Source organism: Podarcis melisellensis (genome assembly GCF_964234715.1).
Source record: "Podarcis melisellensis genome assembly, chromosome: 7".
NCBI classification, from domain to species: Eukaryota; Metazoa; Chordata; class Lepidosauria; order Squamata; family Lacertidae; genus Podarcis; species Podarcis melisellensis.
In genome coordinates, this window is record NC_138539.1 from 48,422,900 (window position 1) to 48,436,965 (window position 14,066).

At 40.3% G+C, this 14,066-nt stretch overlaps 1 protein-coding gene across 2 annotated transcripts in view; it reads left to right on the forward strand.

The window, feature by feature from the left end:
* The window catches only part of RAB31 (RAB31, member RAS oncogene family), a 40,806-nt gene that overhangs the window by 19,536 nt on the left and 7,204 nt on the right, over positions 1-14,066 (forward strand). For both annotated transcript variants that reach the window (XM_081918133.1, XM_081918132.1), the window contains exons 4-6: positions 3,132-3,203; positions 7,742-7,848; positions 9,206-9,315. In XM_081918133.1, the coding sequence (XP_081774259.1) occupies positions 3,132-3,203; positions 7,742-7,848; positions 9,206-9,315 (289 nt within the window). The remainder of the gene's footprint in view (positions 1-3,131; positions 3,204-7,741; positions 7,849-9,205; positions 9,316-14,066) is intronic.

A 14,066-nucleotide genomic window follows, 5' to 3' on the forward strand; every position in this document is an offset into this window, starting at 1 on the left:
GAAAGTTGGCATTCAAGCCAAGCCAGCCTTCCATGCCTGTTTGAATAGTTGTGTGATAGAGACAACTGGATTCTAAGTATATGAAGTATGGTTGGTCTCTTCCCTTGCTATCTTTTTGTCAGTTGCTAAATACTGTTTTATTTTGTTGTATGTGGCAGATCTTGTTTTTATGCTTGGCTTTAGCTACTGATCCTGTCTCCTTGGCTAATTGTTTGTTTAATTTCTTTTTATATTTATCCAGACATTTATATTCTGCTATTCCGCTGTAAAAGCACCAGTCAGCTTACAACATGTAAAATTATAATTTAATAAAAACAACACTATAAAACAATCAAAGCTAGCTGCTTTTCACATGAGCAGCTATAGGGATGTAAGGCTTATGGAATGGTAAGAGATTTGGACAAGTAATCTCTGGTTTTTTACTTCTCAAATAAAAAGGGATGGCAAAACAATCAAAGTTGATCAAAATGCATAATAGGGAACAAAGAAAATTTGGGGTGACTTGGAGGAAGCAACCTTTACTATGCCAGCAGCAGCTGCAGCCATTTTAAAAAATGCTTTCCAAAAGTGTACAAAAGAAACAAGCAGTCCAGACATTTGAAAAGCATTCTGCGGCAAAAAGCCCTACCAGTTCAGACTACAGACTGTGGAAAAGTTTACAACATTAGAGGATTTCATCCAGCTATAGGAGCACAGTGCAAGAAGTGTACATTTTTGCTATCATATTTTATACCCAGATGAAACAAGAAGCAGACCATTTTTTCTTAGGCTGCCCATTTTGTAAAGACGATGATCTTCCCTGGAGAATAAACTTAACTATTTGTGAGACAACATTAATTTTAATGTAGCTTGAGGAGCCGATGTCACACTTCTTTCAGAGGAGACCTGTAAAGGATTCAATAACAGTCCCCTATCTAAACCTGCATAAGGCAGAAACCATTTCACATAGACCAGAGGCTCTCCTCCACTCCATTGAATGTTGTACCACACAAACAAGCTACAAAGAGGAGCAGTTTGTGTTCACTGTGCTTTTCAGGATTGGCTAACCTGTTTCACCTCAAATGCTCAGCTTCTATTAGACCCAGCCAATATTGCCAATATAATGGACATTGTAGTCCAACAACAGCTGGAAAGCCACAGGTTAATCACCCTGGTGAATGCCTTGCTACGTTACACCTGGATTATCGCCTCAGTCATGGAGTAGTAGCCAGAATGGTTACATGGGAGAAACTGAAGGAAAGTTTCAAGACTGGTCTAGTAAAAAGAGATCCTATGCACACTTCACCACTGGCATCCAGAAATGCCTTATTTAATTCCAAATGGCTAATCATGGAGATCAAGAACTTTGAGAAACCTTATACTATATAGGATCAGCATTCAATTGCTTCGGAGATGACTAGAAAGAACTTTGCTGACCATGAACAAATGGGTGAATTGGAAGACTTATTCCAGACCTACTCTAACCAGATGGTTTGAGCAAATCTTACCCTGTAACTACTGCAGAAGAAATAGATCAGCACAACAGAAGGAACTTTAATCACTGCCTAGTAGACCTTGTGAAAGGCTAGCAGCTGACCTTTGTCAACTGGGAGACTGATATTATTTGGATGTCATGGGCCATTTCAGTGGCCTGTACTTGATAATACCTGCTGCATCATCATTGTTGCGCAACTGAAGAATTAATATTTTTGGCTGCTTTGGAATATACCTGAGTGAAGCCAATGCTATTCTATTCTTGTTTGAGAAAAACAGAATTCTTGACTTGGTTTCAACTAGTGTATCCTCAGAGTTTATAATAGGCCTGTAATAAGACTTGTCCTGGGCACAGGGAAGTATTATGGATTTCTAGTACCTATATGCTACTGGACTAAGGGTTTCGGAGAAAAGTAATACACAGTTTTCATGGATTTAAAAAAGAAGAGGAACGTTTTTATTCAATCTTCCATATTCTTTTATAATTGTAAAGCCAACAGAGCAAAAATCTGAATTCTTTTTTCATAGGGTGTATAATTCTTCAAAGGCATGCTGTGAAAACAGCCATGCTTTTGAAAAGCACATGCCTTAATACATGTTTTTCATTATCCACAGGGTGCCAGATATTACTGTGTTAATAAAACAGCCATTGTGAGGAAATACAGCATTATTTTTTTTCTTTCAAAGGAGAGTTTCTAATGAGAAGTCACATGAAATCATATGCATTCCCGCTGGATTAAATCTCAGATGCCTAGCATTCCAGAAAATTAGCTACATTTCTTTTGCAAACTTGAAACTAATCACCCAAAGTTGGAAGACTTAACTTTAATGTTTGCTCAGACATCATAGTAAGAAAAGGAATAAAAAAACAAAGCTCCAAATATTCTTCCTGCCCTGTTCCAGTTCGTTGCCTACCTGAGCCCATGATGTTGGAATGGAATTCTTTAGCTTGCTCCAAACAGCTTGAAAATTAATTCTGTGTCTGCTAGAGCTTCAGGGCAAGAATCCAGTTGCCCCTTCTAGTGCTGTTGTTCTAGGTATCTGCTAATGGGAGAGGAAGGAAGACAATCTGGAGGGGACAAAATGTTTTATGAAGAGAAGGCCACACAGACAGGATGTAAAACAAGTCCTTCAATATAAAACAGCTCACTCTGTAAGCCAGAGAGTCAATACACTTCACCCTTCCCATCCCAGTCTCATAGTCATGAAGATACCAGGAGCAGGCTCTGCTGCAGATTGATAGATAGCAGTCATGGACTGGAGAAGATGGTGAGCCACCTGGCCACTCATTTGACTGATTTATGCTGGTTCTTGTCAGGATCCAGACATGAATGCTCTTCCCTAGCTTCTGGAACAAGTCACTGGCTTACTGTTTCTTGCCACTTGAGCAAACTGGAGTTGACCTGGTACAGAAAGTTCCTGTAGTTTTTTAACTTTAGTTGGTCTGTACCAGAGTATGTGCATTCATTATTCTAGCTTAGTAGATTTAAAACACTGTATTTTAATGTGATTTTAATAACAACACATTAATGCAACAGTGAGTCACAAGGCATACTGATTAAAAAAGCTAGAGCAATCATAGTGTCTTTCGTTGACTTACAAAAATGCAAGAACTTTAACTATTTTTTTCTTCTGTTTCTGTGTTCATTTTTTAATAGTTCCATTCATTGGCACCAATGTATTACCGTGGGTCAGCAGCAGCTGTTATAGTATATGATATCACCAAGCAGGTAAGCTTTCAAATCTCAGTTGTTCCATCAGGGATGGACCTTAGTCCTTCAGATTTCAGTGGTGTGAGGCCAACATTTGGCACCCACACCCCACCCACATTACATTCTGCTCAATTCACTACCTCATAGTTGTGATACCCTGTGGCACCTCCTGGGCTCAGCGCCCAGTGTACCGGAACTGGTTGCGCTGCCCTAAACCCGCCTCTGGTTCCATCACTGGTATGTAGGTTACTCATCAATTCACTTTCAAGTGGTCATAGTGTGAGTGTTCCCTGTGCCTTCTGCTAATATTATACTGTGTTCGCTTAGTCTTGCAAGTTGGTAGTATTTCCCTTAGTTCAGTGATGGCCAAACTTGGCCCTCCAGCTGTTTTGGGACTACAACTCCCATCATGCCTAGCTAACAGAACCAGGAATGATGGGAATTGTAGTCCCAAAACAGCTAGAGGGTCAAGTTTGGCCATCACTGCCTTAGTTAGTCAATGTATTCCTGCATTCTGGATGTGACTTCCAGATGTTTTGAACTACAGTTTCCATCAGCCTCAGCCAGCATTGCCAGTGGTCGGGAATGGTACTTGTGTGCCCAGGCTCTACAGCCCTCCAACACCCCAAATTTATAATTAAGAACCAAACAAGACAAAATACTTCTGGGTGAAATAAGGCCACAACTTTATAGATTACAGATGTAAGAGGTTTGACATAGGTATTGGGTATAACTACCAGCCCATGTGCTGGCAGTATTACCAAAGGGCTCAGCCCTGAGGCAGAGAGGACCTATGACTTACATCAAATAGGATTGTCCCCACGGGATCGCCATCTTAAGAGGTGCTGTCGCCCTTGCCCCTGCCTGAGCATCTAGGCAGAACCAGATCTCTTTACCAGGATACCCGCTTTTCTTGGAGGGGCAGGCCAAGGCCTACAACCTTTCCTCCAACCAAGACTAAGGCCACCCCAATGTCAAACCACCAAAGTTGTGACAATGGCTATGAGATAGTCATAACCTTCAGACTGAGCCAATTTGTTTCAAGGAAAATCCCCACCCAACCTTGAATACGGCAACCAACAATGTCCATAGCAAGGTAAAGTAGATAAACAACAGTAGACTAAAACAAGGGAAGGGTGGGCGTGGGATCCAACAAGGAACTGTGTGTGGATCTCTTTAAATAGTCAGGAGCAGACCCAAGTGAAGCCTGCTGGCTCAGTTGAGCCTGCCCTCTGGAGAAAGCCTGTCTCTTGGCCTGCTAGCCATTGGCCAATTTGGCTGGCAAGACTCCCAGCTGGTGAGGAAGACCATTTTGGCTCCCCAACCCCACCACGGTCAGGAAACCTCCATTAAGAGCACTGCCACATTGTATTGCGTAGGGGGAAGTGGTGGCCGGCCCGCAACACCTCCACCTCCACAAGTAAGGTAAGCAGACATGTAGCTCTAAACAGCTGGAGGGCATCAGGCTAGAGAAGGCTGGTGTATTCAGTGGGGCTTACTCCTCACACTAAGCAACCATGACATTCCCATACCTGCATTGGTATAGGAAAATTAGTACCTAAAAATATGGCATATTTTCTAAAAATACAGAAATATATACATTTTATTATGTGCAATTTGTATTGGCTCGGATATTTTTAAACTGTTCCAAAACAGTTCAGCTAAGTAAATGAAGTAATAACAAAATTGGCTCCATATTTATAGCTGAAATTAAAATTACATAACAACAAGTCTTTGGTTTTTGACAGATTACTGAAATTGGGAAGTCAGTGTGGTCAGGACGTTTTCTGCTACAACATCCAAATGGAAAGCTGCACATTTTCAAGGCCAAATTATGTATTTGTATTTTAGTAAGAAACCCATCTGCTAGTGCTGTGTGACAGGAAAGGCATTAATGAGTGAATATAATAGCTTGCCTGCAGTTTACATATTTAGCAAATTGAATTACATATTTGATTTTAGCTCAGAAGTGTTGGCACAATTAATTGGTATATTAGCAAAATTATTTATCAAGGGCTAACACCTTCCTGCGTAGTGGTAGTGAACTTGAATGAAGTGTTGGGGAACTATGGAGGAAAGATAATGCACTCAATGCAAATAAAAAATCCCATTAATTTCATACTAAATGGATATTTACCTTTAAACTAAACAACGGTGATTACAAAGGCCATAATCTAATATGGTGCCTTAGGGGTGTATAAATTGACTTGTTAGACATTTATTACCAGAAATGACAAATCCCAAGCTCTCTTGTTTTGCTGTTCTCCTACTTTCTTACTCTGAGGAGTAAGTAACATCTAATGCAGGTGGTACCATGATTTTCAATAACAGAGTCTCTCTCTCTCTCTCTCTCTCTCTATATATATTATTTTATTAAAGTTTTCTTGGTTTACAAAGGTATGCTCAATGTCCCTTTTTTCAAGTTACATTTTCCATAGGTCAGTTTCATTTGTTGAGACATTAGGGTTACATTAGGTAGGAAGAAAAAAAGGGGGAAAGAGGTGGAGGGGGCCATGGTGGGTGGGGGTGGGGTCTGGAAGTGATATTTCTATTTTGCTTAATGTATGTGTGGGTTTTTGTGTCAGCATCGATTGTGCAGGTTCTCTTTGCTATGCGCTTGTGTTCCTTTGGGGGTGAGAGAAATTGTGGTTGGCCTAGGGTGCGGATGCTTGTTTGTGATTGGCTGTGTTGAACTTTGTTTTCGTATGTGAGTGGGGTGGGTGGGTGAATCAGGTTAGCCATATTGATTCATATGCTGTTGGAGGGTTCTTGTCTTTTTCTTGCTGGGCTGTGTATGTGATGAAGGGGAACTATACCAGGGTGAAGGTATCGTCTTCTATTTGTCCCCGTGTCAGTTTCAGTTTATTGGTTAATTTTTCTAGTAGGGCTGTTTCCCATACTATTTGGTACCATTGGTCCATGCTTACTCTTGACAGGTCTCTTCAGTGTCTGGTTATGATGTTTCTGGTTGCTAAGCGTAGGTGGGTTATGAGTTCTTTGTGATATGAGTGGGCATAATTGTCTTGGAATATGTTTAGGTGTCTTCATATATTGCTCTGTTTTTTCATCCTTGGAAAGGGTAGAACATGACACCAGAGATATTGCATTCAAATAAATTGTATGGTAGATAATTTATTTCTCTCCATGGGGGAAGAGTCATGCATACCCAGAACCTTTATCAGGTTGTTTAAAAGGCCAAGAACTTTATGCGTCCACTAAAATACGTAACCCCCAATTCCACATGGTTTTGAGTCATTTTGACGCAGGCTGGTTTTGCATCTTCGCAAGCTTCCAAAGGCCTCCTGGGCAAACAGAATTAGTCATAGAGCTGTAGACTATGATCAAAATATGTTTGAAAATTAAAATGAATCGTTTTATAAAGAAGGATTAAATGGTACTAATAGCAAGGAATTCTCAGGAGAAAAAAATGAAAACAATGATATTGCCAAAGAAGCAAGTATTTGTGTGCAGCACAGAAATATAAGAGCACCCAATTTTTTAATTTTTTTTTTAATTAAAGTTTAAATTATTGGATATTTAATTTTAAATATCCTATATTTGCTTGTTATTGTATTCATATTTGGCCTGATGTGGGTTATATTTTGCACGTGGAATTAGGAGGTGGAAACTCTGTACAGTGGTATCTCGGGTTAAGAACTTAATTCATTCTGGAGGTCCATTCTTAACCTGAAACTGTTCTTAACCTGAGGTACCACTTTAGCTAATGGGACCTTCCGCTGCTGCCGCGCTGCCACCGTACGATTTCTGTTGTCATCCTGAAGCAAAGTTCTTAACCCGAGGTACTATTTCTGGGTTAGCAGAGTCTGTAACCTGAAGCGTCTGTAACCCAAGGGACCACTGTATTCCATAAATAGTTCCCCATCAGACAACACTTGGTACTTAAGTATCAAATACAGTGGTACCTTGGGTTACATATGCTTCAGGTTACATACGCTTCAGGTTACAGACTCCACTAACCGAAAAATAGTGCTTCAGGTTAAGAACTTTGCTTCAGGAAGAGAGCAGAAATCGTGCTCCGGCGGCGCGGTGGCAGCAGGAGGCTCCATTAGCTAAAGTGGTGCTTCAGGTTAAGAACGGTTTCAGGTTAAGAACGGACCTCCGGAATGAATTAAGTACTTAACCTGAGGTACCACTGTATACCAATGCCACAACAGTTCTGAATGATGCGATACCAGTCCTTTAAAATTCACCAAAGCAGGGACTTAATTTCCCCCCCTACATGCAGTTTCCATGTGTCTTTAAAGGGAGATTACTGAATTAACCATGCTTGTGTCCTTTATAACTGCTGCCACAAATAGGTACTTCTGTAATTAGGTTTGAGCAGTTTGTGTGAGAAGCCACAATTGGACATACTGTTCTCTCAAAAGCTGGTTTAGTTAGTTATAGGTTAACATCAGATGCAAGTTAAAGTTTATATTTGTTAAGGGCACTGATAATATCTTATCTAGTACTTTGGTATCCTTATGTCATTACAGGGTTCAGTATATTGATGCATTTAGCAACTTCCTGTTGATAGGCTCTTGTATTTAATTTAGGATTCATTTCATACACTGAAAAAATGGGTAAAAGAACTAAAGGAACATGGTCCTGAAAACATTGTAATGGCCATCGCTGGAAACAAATGTGATCTTTCTGATATTAGGTAAAGTATTGACCTTTTGTCTTCAAATTGCTTGTTCTTGCCTCTTCCCCACCCCCCACCCCCCACAATATCCCTGTGATATTGAGTGGCATATATGCTTGATTGCACTGGCACAAAGTGATATCAAGCCAATAAACAACATATCTGGATTTCTGTTTTCCTTTTATCAGCCTTTTGGTGATAGATACTAAGTGTTTGATATCAGACGGTTTTTCTCAGTATCATAGAGAAATTCTATTGAATTCCTCTTCACAGTTTATTCACTTGATGAAAATACCATTTTGTTAAGGCTGATATAAATAGTGCAAGTTTAGTGCAAGTTTATTGTAATGGTTTATTGAAAATAAACATCATTGTCCTCTTAAATGGAGTGGTACCTCGGGTTAAGAACTTAATTAGTTCTGGAGGTCTGTTCTTAACCTGAGGTACCACTTTAGCTAATGGGGCCTCGTGCTGCCGCTGCACGATTTCTGGTCTCATCCAGAAGCAAAGTTCTTAACCCGAGGTACTATTTCTGGGTTAGCAGAGTCTGTAACCTGAAGCATATGTAACCCGAAGTACTGTATGATGGGACAGGTAGGGCCCATCCCCCGTGCTGCTGCCCTGCTTGGCCTTGCGGACAAGGCCTGCCCCAAATGGTGGGTCTGGCAATGCCAGAGGAGGCTGGGCCTGAGTGACCATCCATTCCCCTGGCCCACAGGGAGATGATGGATACCACCCCCAGAACCAGCCGTGGCTGTGCTTTCCAGACATGGGTCTGAGCACTTTTGTCTTTGCCCCACCATTCCCTTGGAAAACTTGCTCTAAATGGGAGGGAATGAATCAATTCAGAGGAAAAACCCAATTGATGTTTGCTCCAATTCAGCTGTAAAGATGTGGTTTGCCAAGAGGAGGGGGAGTGGCAGGGCAAGCAAAAGCGTGGATGAACCGGAGTGTCCTGTGGAAGCTATGCCCGTCCCTGTAAGTTAGGGGTGGGGAACCTTCTTAGCACCATGGACCAGATGTGACAGGTAGGTGAGACTGCCCATCTGTCATTATGTTATCACATGATTGCCAAGTGGCTTACCCCACCCATCTGTCAAAATCCCTTAAGCAGCTGACTTGGGCAAGTGCAAGGAAGCTCTCTTTGCTGGAGCCTCATGCTGCTCTTTTAAACTCCTGAAGTCAGAGGCTTAAAGGAGGAATGTGGGGAAGCTTGCAACGAGCAGCACAAGGAGGGGAGAAGTGTTTTCCACTGAGTAGAAACTGTTTTCCTTTCCTAAAATAATGCAGGTTATGAAAAGGAACACTTTAACTCGAGCAGCTACTTTCTATGTTTTTGGATGCACAGCAGTTTAATTTCAATTTTTAATTTTAGGGAGGTACCTATGAAAGATGCCAAAGAATATGGAGAGTCTATAGGTGCAATTGTTGTTGAAACGAGTGCCAAGCATGCAATTAACATTGAAGAACTCTTTCAAGGAATCAGTAAGTAAAGTCAGAATATTTGTGTGTGTAAAAAAAAACAAGTTCAAGTTGCTTAGTGTTTATTTTTACATATAGAATATTTTATTGATTTGTAGTAAAATAACCAATCATTTTCAACAAAACCTGTAGAATATTACATACTTAAATCATTAACATATAAAAATAAATGTTGTGTGGGGACACTGTCAAATAACTGAATCATTCAGTGCATTGTCAAGACTTCAGCTATCCATGACATAGGCTATCCATGAGTACCTGGAGGCCTTGTGAAAAACATTGCATTTCTCATTTCTGTTTTTATGGAATAACAATAAAGGTGTTAGCAGCTGTTTAGAAGTAAAAATCATTTCAGAGAATATGTTTAGATAACTTTTGGAAAATAAGAGTTCATGTCTTCTTTGGCAATCACTTATAGCCGAGTAAGATTGTCTTCCATGAACGCGGTTTTAACAGTGAGTCCGTAAGTGACTGTGGATGCCAATTCTGAATCCACAGTGGGGACATAGGTTTCTGGGCAGAAGTTGTTTCTCCCTTTCGTCCTGAGTTCTTCAAAGCACATGACACCTTTGGTAAAGGCTGTTCTCCAGTTGGAGTGCTCGCAGGTCAGTGTTTCCCAGTTGTCAGTGTTTATACTACCTTTTTTTTTTTTACATTCGCCATGAGAGAGTCTTTAAACCTCTTTTGTTGACCACCAGCATTACACTTTCCATTTTTAAGTTCAGAACTTATGAGTGAACTTTGAACTTTGAACTTATGAGTGCATGTACTATACTCATAACAGGAGCATCATATACATTTACCATCGACATTAGTAACATATGAAATATTTTTGAAAGTATTTGCTTGACTACACCTGCATAGTCAAGAAAATATATATTATAGCCCTATATTTCCTTAGTATTACAGAACTGACGTTCCAGATAAAGACCTAAGGGACTTGTGAAGGATTTGCAGCTGCTGCTGTTTTATGTCTAACTGTGCCACCACTAACTAAATAAATCCACCAATATTACATTATTTTTAGTCTGCTGCTGAGAAGAGATAATTCAATATGTGTGAGGAGCCTTATGGCTGTAATCCTTAATGACACTGATATAGCAACCAAAAATAGCTGCCTACATTTTTCTTTGGCTGAAGTATATGCTACTTATTTATTATTATATTTGATACATTTATATCTCCTATTTCCTTCAAGGACCTTCACAGTAATCCTAGGAGATAGGACAGGCTGAGAAAGAGTTGCTTGGCCAAGGCCACCCAGTGAGTTTAATGCTGAGCAGGGATTTGAAGCTGGATTCCCCATCTACTCTTAATCCATTGCAACATGCTAGCTGTTTCTTAGGACGTTATCTTTATTTAAATTTATCATAAACATTTGTATAGCTGCTGTGGTGATTGCTCCATTTTTGCATAGACTAGCTTGGCCTGTCTTAACACAGCAGGCTCTGACAGGTAGAATTTGATAGCCAGTTAGCATGATTTCCCAGGCATAAGCAACCCCTCACACAAGCGGGTATGACATTGATTTTTCTAATTCTCGTTCTCCTTTATCTCCTTTTTCCTATTCATTTATACTTTGGAAGGAGGACAAAAAGGAGCTTATTCTTCTGGAAGCTTCGGCCAGCTTAGGACATAAGCTCTAGCAGGTTAGATACAAGCAGTGGTGTGACTGAGCAACTCAGGGCTAGCTCTTGTTAATTGAATTTATATTGTGCCCTTCCACCAAAGGAACCCGGGAGGGTTATATTAAGGGGACAAAGACTTCCTCTCCACTTCCATAACACATAGTTTCACCTCTTTACCTGTAGCTGTTTGCTGTCCTTGTACTCTCATGTGGTGCACCACTACTCTCACTATGGCACATTGTTTCCTGGTACATGGGTGATTCCTTCTCAAAGGAGAGCAGTTGTAAGGCTAGCCTTTTTTGAGCCTTATACTCAGGTTTTAGAAAGGTAAATCTGCTCAAAACTTTGAGTAGGGTTTTTGAGGGCTGAGTCACACGAATACTCTGCCACTAACATAAATGTTAGAAGCCTGATCTTTGCTATTGAAAACACCTCTGACATCCAGGAGACTTATACTGACTGGCAAAGAATGTGAAAAGGGATATGGCTAGTCTCCTAGGGGGCACTAGAATCAGTGGCAGATGCCGATGTCTGAAATTGGACAAGTCTGACAAGAAGACACTATCAATCAATATATGTCAGTGGGTATAGCTCATTCAGAAGCTGACTTAGAACAGAGCCATCTTATCTTCTCTAAAGAGTGGCTGCTGACTTGCATAGTAAAATATAATTTCATCTGCTTATCTATTACAACTCTCTGTGATTCATTAAATTTGGCCTGATTATGGGAATTGCAGTCTTAAGACTGCAGCATCGCTGTTCAATATTCCCCTCTCTGCAACAGCTACCCATTGGGAAAGCTTCCCATAAAAGACATTTCAATATAGTTTTAAACAGAATTCCTTAAGGGGAAGGTGGTTTTTGTTTGGATTTTATCCTAAAGTAATTCTGGCACCGATTAGAGCAGCTGCTTCGCATACCTTCCATTATGTGCCCACCTCCTCTGCCCAGATTATGAAGAATTCCTTTAGAAGTTTGTGACAATATGCTGCATGTTTATGCTTCCATAGCAAACAAAGGGTGACATATAAAAAGTGGACTTCACAAACAATAGAAGTTTAAACAAAGAGAAGCAAAACTGAGAAGATGTGATAATTTAGCACTATATGACTATCAAAGCTCTCAGATTTGTAAGGGCAATAATATATGAAAAGAACATATTAGCCCGCTCTTCTCACCCCCCCCCCCGGAACAAGAGGCTACCACCTAATTTCATCTATGATTTCAGTGCAATATAGTGCATTTGATCTGTCAGCTTGAAGTGTACTTTATTATGGAAAGATTAGACCTGAACTTCACTTATGATAAACTCAGCCCCAAATCTCGATAGTGCGGAACATGACCTATTTGAGTGGTTTTTGAAGATGAGTGGTTCGGAGCAAGCAGCCTGTGTAACTTGTGTTTGGGTAGTAAATAAGCCTCTCCAAATCTTTAATCATTAAGCAGCCTAAATACTTAAGTAAAGCAGCGTAAATCTAATAAATCATAAGAATGCAGTCCCATACTTGTCAATAACTACATTTATTTCATTTCATGGGTTCATAGTATGCGGATGCATCAACAAAAAGGGAGTGAATACAAATTAGCTAATTTAGTTAGAATACTTATATCTACTTTATAGCATAAATAAATGCTGCAGTTCTATATACTTTTGCCTAGTATATAGCCCTATCAAACTCAATAAATCTTACTACTAAGTAAGCTACTGCCAAAGGAACTTATTCAGCTACTGCCAAAGGAACTTATTTCTAAGTGGGAAAGAGCCTCCCAATTATCAAAATCTCTGTTAGTGACTTACAGTGCAATCCTAACCATGCCTACTCAGAAGTAAGCCTAATTGAATTTGATGAACATTGAACAGTGCAACTGACAAAATCCCAGTTTATGGGATGTGACCTTTGGAAAGCTGCCCAGCAGGGAATGCTGCCCTCTGGTTGAAAAAGGCTCCCCACCCTGTGCTACAAATTGCAGCTGGGATCCTGTACATGCAAAACATGCACATTGATATTTAGCTGTGGCCCTTCTTAATTTAGGCCACTTAAATTATCAGTGTCTAGGATAGGTGCTGATTTAAAAGCCTTCGCTGGCATATGCAGTTAATGCATGCAGTTCTCTTTAATTTAATTGGAACTCAGAATGTATAACAAGGACTATAATGCAGATCTACTGCTAGAGCTAAGCAGGTCTAGTATTGTAAGATGCTTGGATGAAAGAACGCCTATGAACCATATGCTAACCTGCTCAAAGCAATTCAGAAGAAGTGTGGCATGTACGTAAAATAAAATTGCCTGGCCGTCAAAGACTATGGTTCAAGTCTAAATATACGAGCATTCAGAGATAATTGCCCCAGGGTTGCATTGTTAATTATGACCATGACATTCTGTATAACATACCACAGTGTTGCCTCCCACTGAAAGACCAAGAAAAAGTGGGGGTGCAGGGAGACATCTGAAGGCAGCCCTGCTTAGGGAGGTTTTTAATGAGTGATGTTTAAAAATATAGTGGTACCTCAGGTTAAGTACTTAATTAGTTCCGGAGGTCCGTACTTAACCTGAAACTGTTCATAACCTGAAGCCCCACTTTAGCTAATGGGGCCTCCTGCTGCTGCCGCGCCGCCGGAGCCCAATTTCTATTCTCATCAATTTCTGTTCTCATCTTTGAAGCAAAGTTCTTAACCTGAAGCACTATTTCTGGGTTAGCGGAGTCTTTAACCTGAAGCGTATGTAACCTGAGGTGCCACTGTACACTAAAATCTTTGTTGGAAGCCGCCCAGAGTGGCTGGGGAAACCCAGCCAGATGGGTGGGGTATAAATAAATTATTTATTATTATTATTATTATTATTATTATTTAGCACAATATTAGAGATTGTTTAAGATCTTTACTGCTTACATAGAACCATAGAATTGTAGAATTGGAAGAGACCCCAAGGACCATCCGTTCCAACCTCCTGCAGTGCAGGAATCTGAACTAAAGCATACATGGCAGATGGCTGTCAAACCTCTGCTTAAAAGCCTCCAAAGAAGGAGAGTCCATCACCTCCTGAGGGAGACAGTTCCACTCTTACTGTCAGAAAGTTCTTCCTGATTAGTCAGATTCTGCTATCTTGTAACTTCCATTATTTTAGG